Consider the following 12,439-nt stretch of genomic DNA (forward strand, 5'->3'; position numbering starts at 1 on the left):
CAAAGTTCCAAGCAGAAGGAAAAACACTTTTTGGAATAAGAAAGTGAAAAAAGGCTGCAAAGAACAGGAGTAAGTTCAGGAGCACAGGTTCTGAGAACAAGTGGAGAAATACCATCAGGACCTGGAGCTTTCTTAGCATCAAGATTCGTCTAAATCCTTCTGACTTCCTTTTGACGGAAGACCACAGGAGGCATTAAATGGAGCATGGTGGGAGGTGTTTTACCAAATCATTAATACCTGAGTTGGAAGAAAAATGTGATGCAACAGGTCAGCTTTATCCTTGGCTGAAGTGACAACAGAACCATCTGGTTTTGACAGAGTTGGAAGCAGAGATGGCCAAAAGTTGTAGCTAATAGCTTTGGCAAGAGACCAGAATGCTCTGCTACCATTAGGGCAAGAAGCAAGTTTTCTACTCTTAGCCTGTTCAAAATCTGGTTTGGACTGATTAATAACTGCTTTACAATTGTTGCAAGCTTTGGTGTAGGCAGAAAATGAAACTGAAGAATTGGAAACAAGCCAATTGTAATATGCAAAGTTTTTCTCTTGAACAGCCTTAGCACATTTATTGGAAAACCAAGGTTTAGATAAAGGACAAGATTTTAAAGTGGAGTGTGGAATAAAGGATTTCATTCCTACAAGAATAATTTCACTGACACAATCTGAGCAAACGTTTCATCAGAAGTTTTGAAACAGTAATCCGAACAAGGAAAAGAAGAGAAGAAATCTCACAGGTCATCACATTTTGCATTCTTTTAATGCCAAACGAAAAGCGGTTGGGAATAGCCATGAGATAAAGACTCCATTGGAGAAGAGACAATCAGCAAGTTGTGATCTGAAGTGTCAAAAGGACCACTCACTTCAACCGTGTACTTAGAAGGGTTGTTTGTGAGAAAAAGATCAAGTGTGCTGGCTGTATGGTTAGGATTGTCCGGTATTCTTGTAGGTAAATGAACAATCTGTGCAAGGTCATTAGTAATTGCAAAAGCCTCAGCATCTAGACCAGCTTGGTCGGTTTGAGCAGAAAACGGAAGCCAGCTGGAGTTGTGAACATTAGCTGTTTATCTGTTGTGCAACTGGCTGTCTTGTCCTCTCACTCTCATCTATTATATTTTTATTATTATTTTTTTCAAATTGGTTTACTCTCATTTGAAGAAGTATATTGATGAGATTTTTGGACTAAAGTGGGGAGAGCAAACAACTTTCCCATTGAAAAAAAGCAGTTGATTAGTAGGCAAAAAAAACTTTCTGAACCATTGAACTCCCCCCCCCCCCAAAAATATTTTGAACTTCCATTAAAAAAAATGGCTTTTTTTTTTTTTTTTTTTGCTTGCAATTGTGTATTTTAACATGGGAACACATGTATCGTGTTAAAAATTACCCAGTGAATATTGAAAACAATTACTGAGATTTCTTGAGTTTCCTAATGAACTTCCATGTAGACACATGTTTGTATAATAAACTTGATAGTGGCATACATATTATCAGACATACACTGAGTGATCATTGAATTATGACCACGCCTATGAAAACTGAATGCAACCCATTGACCATGTGAGGTACAAGAGTGCACAGTTAGTCAACCTATGTAGCATTTCTCAGCCATTCTAATTCCTTTCATGCATCCCCATGATGATGCTCTAATATATGCCAATGATATAAAGTTTCTTACATTAATCCCACCGTCTGCAAACCCAACGCAATTACTTCTTCAATCACAGAGAACTTGACCGCTCTTTCGACTTACTTGAAGATGTTTGGATTAAAACTTAATCCTTAAAAATCTGCAATAATGATTTACTCATTGAAAAAGTAACCAACAGTAATTCAACCATCAGTTTTTGGTACTCTCATCCCAGTGGTTACCTGTCATAAGGACCTTGGTGTTTATTTTGATCCGAAGCTGAAATTTAATGTTCACACAGAACACCTCCGGAAGCGATTTAACACCCTGTGCTGGAGAGCGAAGCAACAATTACTTCATTCCGACGATGCCATAACCACTACCAGATATCTTCGAACCACTGTTTATCCGGTTATTTTATATGCTGCTGAAAATTGGGCATCTGCGTTGCCCTCACTTCAAAAACTGGTGTTCTCGTGTGAGTACTGGACTCTGAAATGGCCCACAAATAAAACATAGCCAGCTCCTTCAATTGAAAACAACTGACATGGCTATGCAGCTAAATGTACCCAGATTCCCTAAGTTAATTGAGAGCAGGTGTTTAAAGACTACAGTAAAAATATACACAGGAGTGATAAACACCCCAAACATCTGGGATTTCTGTCAGTGGTACACTCCTCTGCCATCCTTGAGGTCACACCCCACACTAATCCTCAAATACAACCGGTTGAAACTGCATAGTCATTTCCTACCTGCCCAGGCACTACCAAAAATTCAGGCACTGCTCCGTCTTGGAGTCAACCTACAGAAAATGGCTACCGACTACAAATACTGTCACATGCTCCTCAAGTGGATTGCATCTGTTGAACTGGGATAAATTCTTCCAAACTGGGTTACAACATTCAGTTCCTCTTTATATTTTCCTATTATTATAATTTCATTTTTTTTTTTTTTTTACATGTTTAATTTCGTGTAACTCATAATTTCCCATGTACCTGTAATTTTTACCAATTTAATTCATTCCTTAATGTAAAACTCCTGGCCATGTAGCTGTGATGAGAATTATTGTTTCTAGTACCTGTACTGTACTTAGCAGCAATAAAAGAAGTTTATAAGATAGGTGTCAGTGGTTCAGTAAGTAGTAAAATTTCGTGCGTGATGGGTAAAAGGAAGGATTTATCGGACTTTGATAAAGGACAGATTGTGGGAGCTCAACGAGCTGGTACCTCGATTTCCCAAATGGCTGAACTGGTGGAGTGTTCAAGAGCCACTGTTGTTAAAGTATACCAGGATTGCCGTCAAAATGGTCAAACAACGACCCGATGGCAAAACTGCAAAGGCTGGCGAAAGGTTGAGGTTAGAGGTGAGTGCCAGGTCCGATGACTCGTACAGGCGCAGCACTGTTGAAGAGTTGACTACCCAATACAACCTGGAACAATATCTGGCATGATGTTGGGCTATACCAGCAGACGACCTCTATGGCATCCTCTCCTAACCAAGGTTCATCGGTGTAAAAGACTTGACTGGTGCAAAGAGCATGCAAGTTGGATGTTAGAAGACTGGAAGGTGTGCTGGTCGAATGAGTCACGTTATTTACTCCACACCATGGATGGTCATGTACAGATCTGGCATCAACATGAGGCTCTTCATCCATCATGCGTGGTATCAAAAGTGCAAGCCGGTGGAGGCGGTTGTATGGTGTGGGGCATGTTTTACTGGCAGGAAATTGGACTCCTGGTGCATGTGGAACAACATATCACTGGTCTCTGCTATCATCAACTGCTTGCTGACTGTGCACTCTTTTATGTTACTTTTTCCCGAATGACAATGGTGTCTTCTAAGATGACAGTGCACCGAGCCATCATGCACTTGATGTGCAGGAATGGTTTGAAGAACACAGTTCTGACTTCAAGCATATCGATTGGCCTCTGAACTCCTGCGATAACAATCCCATAAAGCACTTGTGGGACACTATGGAAAGGCATATGAGGCATATGGATACTTCTGATCCTTTCTACTTTTCTCTCTCTTTATCTCTCTGGGTAACTCAGAAATTTTTTTTGGCTGATGCAGCATAAGCCTCAGGCTTCCTTGCACCATATGGCTAATAATAATAATAATAATAATAATAATAATAATAATAATAATAATTGAGTTCCTTTGTTCAGACCTTCCAAAGTTGTGTTAAAAATGCATGCAAAAGATTCTCATTTACTCCTATATCATGTACAAGTGCAGTATATGTGAACTTCAGCTACAATTACCCACTTGTTCTACTGTGATCAAACCACACTCTCAAGACTAATTTTTGATTACAGTTTATACTTTCTAGATATTATTAAACTGTCTACATCTACATACTGCTTGGCAAAAAATAAAAAAATAAATAAAGCCAGAGAAATTCTGTCACTTCAGAATTAGAGAAATAGGTAGTCTATTTCCATTTGTTGAGCATTCACACCCACTGATGCCTATTTTTAGGGAATATTGAAGGAACAGAGATTCAGTTTCCTGTAACATTTATGCAGTTGAAATACAACATTGGACATGTGTTCTACTCACTTTCAAAGGACTTTATGAAAATGTGTGTAACCTCCAAAATTGATATTACAGGTGACCCCCGCTTAACGCTGATAATTCGTTCCGGAAAAACAGAGCGCTAAGTGAATCCGCGCTAAGCAAGCGCCACATTTCCATAAGGTAACATGTATTTGTGAGTTGCGGTCGGTGCCATAGGATATTTCCTAATCAATAATAAACGGTAGTGAAAAGATGCACAAATGTCGGTCAAAATATTTAATATTCAAATATTTGTACATATAAAATACATACGTCTGCATTACATACGCATATAATTATGTGGTAACTACTTGCGTATCAAAATTAAACTTAAAATTCCAATTAAAATCAAGAATTTAATTTATGAAAAATGTGTCGATTTTGGGTTTAACTCTTCCAAATAAACTAAAAAGAGTATTAATTTTAAATCCCCCGCAGTTTAATTACCACCCAACAATAAAGTCAACCGATCCTTTGCTGCTTTGAAACATGCCATGTTTTTTTCTTCTTTCAATATGAAACTTCTTTTAGGCATTTGTTTCCACAAAAGTCCTGCTTCATCTATGTTATAAACTTGTTGAGAAGTATAACACTCAATACCCCTCTTCAATAATTTTAACAAGTTCTTTTTTGAAAGTTTCGGCTCCTTGATCTGCACTTGCGGCTTCTCCCTGGATTTTAAATCTATTCAACCAGCCCTTACTAGTTTTAAATGATTCCAATTTTTTTTTTTTTTTTAGATAATTAAAGTCTTTCCATTTCAATCCTAATAGCCGTCCTAACTCTAGTTGCTTGCAGTGGAACAGCTATCTTTCCCACTGCTAAAATTAATTCTTTATTATTTTTTTTTTTTATAATTGTTCTTACAGTTAAACTTGCAAGTCCTAAATTATGGCACACATCCGCATGTCTTTGACCAGAATCAATTCGCTTCAAAACATCTAATTTAATTTTCAAATTCAGTCTTTTTCTTACATTTATAGTCTTCGTACTGTGCCCAGACTTTCTTGCTTTTTCATTCCCATCGGTAATTATTAGCTCTTCGAAAATGTAACTGCGTTGGTTGCATTAATTATGATACAATGTTCAAGTAAACTATCCGTTACGCACAATGTCTAATATTGTTCTGAGTGATGACTAGACTTCGGATAAATGCATATAACGGAAATATTACAAGCAATATACTTGATCATTTTTTAAAATGTTGATCTCGGAACTACGTAGCAAGTCACTGTACTGCAATAAATTAGCGTGTGAGAAAATTTCACTGAGCGTGGGAAACATTTTAATTCTGTTTTGCTATTCATTTTCAAGCTATTGACTCCATCAAATGAAACAATTTTGTTAAAATTGTTTCATTTGATGGATTGCATCCAAAAATGCAATCTGTAAAAGAGCGTTATAGTGATCTGTGACAGCATTATAGTCAGATACGGATTATAATATAAGAACAGTGTTATAGCGAATCAGCGTAAAGCGAACCACATTATACAGGGGGCCTGCTGTATAACATGCCTAGATCATAACTATGTACATTTGCAACGTGTATTTGTCACAAATTTGTAATGTGATGTGATGTGTTCTTCAGATAATTCATTTCAGTATACTCTATTCTGGGCCATAGTGTCCCTAATTCCTGCTGTTGAACAACATTCTTAACCTCCACTATTTTATCTAGTGTAGGTATATGCCATTTATTATCTTAACTCAACAAAACTAAAAGCAGGTACTAAAAAAAATTATAGTAACCATAAATTGAAATACAGTAACCAGCTATAACTTTATTAATTTTTGGACTATTAATTTGATTGTAAGAATTATTAAAGACTACAACTGAATGTGATTATACTTTTATGTATTCAAGCTATTTATCAGAATAGTTTGGCAGTTTGGATTAAAGCTGTATTTTATGTTTTATAGATATGTCATGTAGAGCACGATTAGCAACTTTGAATGAAAAATTAACATCACTTGAGAGAAAGATTGAATATTTGGAAGCAAGGGTAAGTTTAAGCATTATTGCAGTGAAAGTATAGCAATTAACATTTAGATGCTGCCTTTAAGCACAACAATTTATTTTTATAAGGCATCATCTTGATTAATAAACAATCATAATTTAACTAAAAAGCACCTGTGTTATTTAGCTTTTAGTATATTTCTGGTGTGTTTGTATGTACACAGTACAGTGGACCCCTGCTTTATGATTGGTTCATTATATGATCAAATCACTTTACGATGGGCTCTCCATAATAAAATACCATTTACTATATGATATGTGGTAAGCACTGGTCATTGTGATCATGTTTGCGAACTTGAACTTTAATTCTATTAAACAGCGATTCTAATAAGCAAAAATAGGAGGAATATTATCCACAGGCTATAAAAGTAAAAATCACAAATTTGTACTTTATTACATTACCAATTAGCAAACTTAAATGATATATGAAAATTTAGAAGAATATTTTCCACAGGTTAGTAAAATAAAAATAAATTTACTCTTATGTACATAGCTTAATACTGTAATATGTACATACTAACTAATTGATATTTCTGTTCACTGACTTTTTTTGGGGGGTTGAAATTTAAAACAGTAAAATAGATAAGCAGTCAGTCATTAGCAAAAACACAGCATTCACAAATTGCAACTAACACGATACGTGCAAGTGAGATACGGAGTAACAAGTTTACGAAGCTTAAAAAATAGGAATGAAGAGAACATTCAGAATTACTTGAATTGGTTTTTTGAAATTAAAGCAGCTGATTCTACTAACCAGTTATCATGTTAACTGACACTTACTTATTTTACTTTACAATGGGCTTGGCTAATTATTATCTCCAACTGAACCACATGGTCCTTCTTCTCAGTCAATAGCAGTGTTTGTAAATGTGTTGGCCGCGTGTTTTGTTTTTGCATCCTTTAGTTGAAGTGATTTTTTTGTGTTGTGCTTTAATCAATATATTAGTTTTAATCAATATGTACAATTTCCATTATAGAATCGCCTTTTAGAGAGATAAATAGCTTAGTTATATAGCAAAAATTTCAGTTTCCGAGGTCTTGGAATGAATTACCAAAAAACAGTGTGTTATTGGGTTCGTATTATGATATTTTCACAATACGATGGTCTCTGGAATGGATTAATATCGTACAGTGGGGGTCTACTGTATTTGACTTTTCTCAGGAAATGATTTGGCATAATCATTTTTTTTCTGTTTAACCTCACCAAAATATTTTGTGTTATTAGGTGGATTAGCTATATCTGGTCAGTTTTACTCCTTTTTGATTATTATTTTTAAATTTCTCAAAACTTAATTAAAAAACTGTTATGAAAACACATCTTGAAAGATGTTGTAAGTTACTGCTGGTAGACAAGGTGGTTCTAGTGTGACAGAAATTTAAAAAAAAAAACAAGTGTCAAAAAATATTTCTACTTGATTGATAACAGGTTAATTCAGTCGGGTACATGGCATCATTGATATAAACCTTCACGAGAAAATGTACAGAATCTTATCTGACAAATCTGAAGGAATGAGTCCAGTATTATTAAATCTATAATTTTGAACTGTTTATTCTCAAATTGTTTGATTACTGGAGTTTCCTATTGCAGTAAATATTGAACTTCTTTAAATTCCCTGTAACCTTTACTGATGCAATAAAAATGATCAAAATGCTATCAATTTCTCATAAGAAACAGATGGAAATGACATTAGAAATTATAGAAACTTCCCCAGGCCATAAATCACTTAGAAGAGAGAAAATTACTTTTTTTTTTGGTGTAAAGTTACATGAGTGGCCATAACAGGTCATTTACTGGTGACAGGCCAAGCACTTTTGTCACTTGCTGCTGGATGGTCTGTACACGTGATTTTTTTAAATTATACAGTGAATCTGGGCTGATACTGAAAGATGATTGTCCAGTATATTTTGGGCGAGAATATGTATTATACCAGTAGGGTATAATATATATTCTAAAAATAGTAGAAATTCTTAGCAGAGCCTTTGGAATCAAAGGCTCTGCTAAAAATTTATACTATTGCTCTACTGCTTACGTCGGAGAAGTGTATGTGTGTCTCTCTCCTGTGGTATCTTTGTCTATTCGTTAATTCCTCACATTATAATTTTCTAATCCAATCACTACCATACTTGGCATGCCTAATCCTGAGATCCTTCAGGAAGTATCATGAATGGATCAGAATTCCCACATATTTCCCACCTTTAGTTCTTAAAATTTGTCATTGTTTTGGAATACTCTTCAATTGCATTTGTACAAAAAAGCAGAAAACAGTTGTTAATGCTAATTTATTTAGTGTGTGTGAGTACACATTCTTAATGATAAGTGATGTAGGAAATTATTTTCTGTGTTAATGCACAGAACCATTCTGTATGTAAAAATTAATGAGTGGGCCAGTAAATCAGAATGTCTTATAATGTGGGATTTTAACCTTCTGAATATTGACTGGAACTTGAGTTGGTCTCTCACATGCTAGTAAGATTTTTGTGCATTGAATCGGATAACTGATTATTCATACATTTTAAGAATCAGCAGATAAAAGAACCACTAGGTGGCAGTCACAGTGTATTGATATGGGATATATTTAAAGATGTAACTAACATTAAGAGTAAAGGTTTTTGCTCTTGTAAAGGTGACTACAGTGGTCTCAGACAGTTTTTAAATTGTATACAGTGGGACCATCCGAGGATGTTACCAGCAGAAAATTTTAAATGGGAAGCATTCAGAGAGGTGATTGTAGAAGCTACTAGGCATTTTAAGAAATACTGTTTAAGGCATAGCCCTAAATGAATGTCAGGTGAACTGATGAGACTTGTGGCAAAGAAAAAAAAATGTATGGGATACATATAAATTATCAGGTGATATAGAAGCTTATGGTTGATATAAAACAGTCTGTAATCAAATAACGAAGGAGGTTAGGCAAGCTAAGGAAGGTTACACAAAGTCTTTAGCAAAGAATGCAAAGAAAAGCAGCAAAGACTTCTTTACTTATATTAACAGTAGAGGGCTTGAATAACATTGGTCTCCTTGATGTCGATGGTTTAACTGTTGATGAACCTGCTCAGGTTGCTGACAAATTGAATAAGTATTTTGAATCTATGTTCACACATGAGGAGTTCTTTAGAGAGGGGGAATGCCAGAAGTTCATCAACCTAATGTAGAGCTAAATGATTTTGTGATAACTGAGAGGTAACTAAAAAAGAAACTGTTGAAGCTTAACATGAAAAAGCATCTGTAGTGGATGACATTTACCTAATTATATTAAGGGAAGCAGCAAAGGAGGTAAGCAAGCCCTTAGCCATAATTATGAGAGTATCTTTGGATTTAGGAAAGGTCCCTATGGACTGGAGATTAGCATTAGTAGAGGCATTTGATGCAAGAAAGCAAGCTTATGCAGCATCAGCCAAAAAAATTAAAGTAAAATAAATAAATAAAAAATAACCACTTCCACTTCACCCCTCTGTTCGTTCGAAATACCTGTCCAGCCGAGCCTTAAACTTATTTAGGCTATCAACTTCCACGACAAGGGATGGAAGTCTGTTCCACCTACCAACCACCCGCTGGCTAAAGGCAAATTTCTGCACATCTATCCTATATCTGTCTTTCCTCAATTTGAATTTATGCCCTCTCAGGTGATTATTCTGAGCAAGAGGAAGAATCCCATCAGCATTGAGCATGTTCAAACCATTCAAGGCTTTGTACACCTCTATCAGATCACCTCGCTGGTGCCTAGTCTCCAGACACTGTAATTCGCAAAACTTAAGCCTTTCTTCGTAAGAGCACCCCTTTGTTCCATTCACTAATCTTGTTGCCCTTCTCTGTACTCGTTCCAGCAGCTCTACATCCTTCTTGAAATGAGGCCTCCAGACCTGTATACAGTACTCTAGGTGTGGCCTGACCATTGCCTTATACAAGGGAATAATCACCTCCTTATCCCTGCTAGAAAAATTCCTATATATCATTGACAATACACCATGAGCTACTCTTGCAGCCCGCCTGCACTGCTCAGAAAACTTCATATCTGCCTCCACAACCACCCCCAGGTCCCTTTCATTCTCTACCACTGTCAGTGTAGTACCACAGAGTTGATACATTGCTCTGGGGTTGCTGTTTCCCATATGTAGTACTTTACATTTGTCAATGTTAAACTTCATTTGCCACCTCTCAGCCCATCTGCTCAACCTTTCCAGATCCTGTTGCAGCAGCATAGTGTCAGTAGTGTCCTTGACAACCCTGCCAACCTTTGTATCGTCTGCAAACTTGGACATTAAGCTTGATATACCATCATCAATATCATTTATAAATACAGAAAACAATAAAGGACCCAATACTGAACCCTGAGGGACTCCACTAATAACATTAGTCCACGATGAGCAGTGTCCATTGATTACCACTCTCTGTCTTCTCCCCCTCAACCACCCCTTTATCCATAGCAGCAATTTGCCTCCAATGCCACACTGCTCCAATTTGTGCAGCAGTCTTCCATGTGCAACAGTATCAAAAGCCTTTCTAAGATCCAAGTATATAATATCAAAGTTATTCCCTGCATCCAGTTCTTTTGTGACTGCATCATAGTATCCAATCAAATTGGTCAGGCAAGACTTCCCCTTAACAAAACCATGCTGTGTCCGAGCTATAACTGAAGTCTTGTCTAGATGATCCTGCAGTGCTTCTTTATCCAGTGCCTCCATTAATTTTCCGGGAACAGAAGTTAAACTCATAGGTCTATAATTACTTGTGTCAGCCTTTGATCCTCCTTTGTGAATTGGGGTCACATTTGCACATCTCCAGTCCATGGGTACCTCCCCTGAGTCCAAGGAAGCTCTCATAATTATGGCTAAGGGTTTGCTTAATTCCTTTGCTGCCTCCTTTAATATAACTGGATAGATTCCATCCACCCCAGGTGCCTTTCTTGTGTTTATCTTCAACAATTTCTCCTCCACTTTACTCTCAGTTATTACAAGATTCTCTAGCTTACTGCCAGAGTTGAATACACCTCTGGCATTCCCCTCGCTGAATAACTCCTCATGTGTGAATGTCGATGCAAAATATTCATTTAGTTTGTTAGCTACCTGAGCAGGATCATCAACAGTTGACCCATCGATATCAAGTGGACCAATCTGATTCATCCCCTTCCTTCTAGAGTTTACATAAGTAAAGAACTCTTTGCTGTTTTTCTTCGCATCCCTTGCCAAGGATTTCTCGTAATCTGCCTTTGCCTGCCTAACCTCCTTTGTAACTTGGTTACAGATCAACTTGTATCTATCATAGGCTTCTGTGTCACGTGTTAATTTGTATGTATCCCATGCATTTTTCTTCTCTGCCATATGCCTCATTAGTTCATCTGACATCCATTTAGGCCTAAACCTTGAACAATATTTCTTAGTTGGTATGTAAAGCCTAGTAGCTGCCAAGACAAGTTCTTTGAATGCTTCCCATTTTGAATTTGCTGTTGGTAACATCATCAGTTGATCCCACTGTATAGAATTTAAATACTGTCTCAGTCCATCGTAGTCGCCTTTACGAAAGCAATACCCCTTCCCTTTACCCCTAATGGTAGTTACCTCTTTGAGTAAATCCCACTTCAGAACACTGTGGTCACTACCACCTAGTGGTTCATTTATCTGCAGATTCTTAATGCATGAAGAATCACTACTGATAATCAAATCAAGAGTATTACTCCCTCTAGTTGCCTCCCGAACATGCTGATGTAGAAAACAATCATCCAATAAATCCACAAAAGCATTGCTAGTCTGTGAGTGACCAGCCCCCAAATTCCAGTCAATATCTGGGAAATTAAAATCCCCCATATGTGCAAATGTATCTCCAATTCACAGAGGATCAAAAGATGACACGAGTAACTACAGACCTTTTAACTTAACTTCTGTTCCAGGGAAAATAATGGAGTCTGTGGTTGAAGTAATGCAGGACCGTCTAGACATGAATGCAATTATACTGCAGTTATAGCATGGATTTGCTTAGGGGAAATCATGTCTGACAAATCTCAATGGGTATTATTATGCAGAAAAACCAAGGAACTGGATGCAAAAAATATTTTTGATATCATATACTTGGATTTTAGGAAATCTTTTGATACTGTTGCACGTAAAAGCCTGCTGTACAATTTTGAGCAGCGTGGCATTAAGGGCAGGATACTGCTATGGATAAAGAGATGATTGAGTGGAAAAAAGCAGTGTGTTTATTAATGGATACTGCTGTGGATGAAGAGATGATTGAGTGGAAAAAAGCA

General features: G+C 36.7%; 1 protein-coding gene across 1 annotated transcript in view; it reads left to right on the forward strand.

Annotated features, from left to right (window-relative positions):
* HSPC300 (hematopoietic stem/progenitor cell protein 300) overlaps positions 1–12,439 on the forward strand; it is a 90,102-nt gene that overhangs the window by 17,286 nt on the left and 60,377 nt on the right. The window contains exon 2 of the mRNA XM_090374768.1: positions 6,101–6,183. Within this exon, the coding sequence (XP_090230894.1) occupies positions 6,101–6,183 (83 nt within the window). The remainder of the gene's footprint in view (positions 1–6,100; positions 6,184–12,439) is intronic.

Source organism: Mastigoproctus giganteus, chromosome 1 (assembly GCF_048544385.1).
Source record: "Mastigoproctus giganteus isolate SK-2022 chromosome 1, ASM4854438v1, whole genome shotgun sequence".
In the NCBI taxonomy this organism is placed as follows: domain Eukaryota; kingdom Metazoa; phylum Arthropoda; class Arachnida; order Uropygi; family Thelyphonidae; genus Mastigoproctus; species Mastigoproctus giganteus.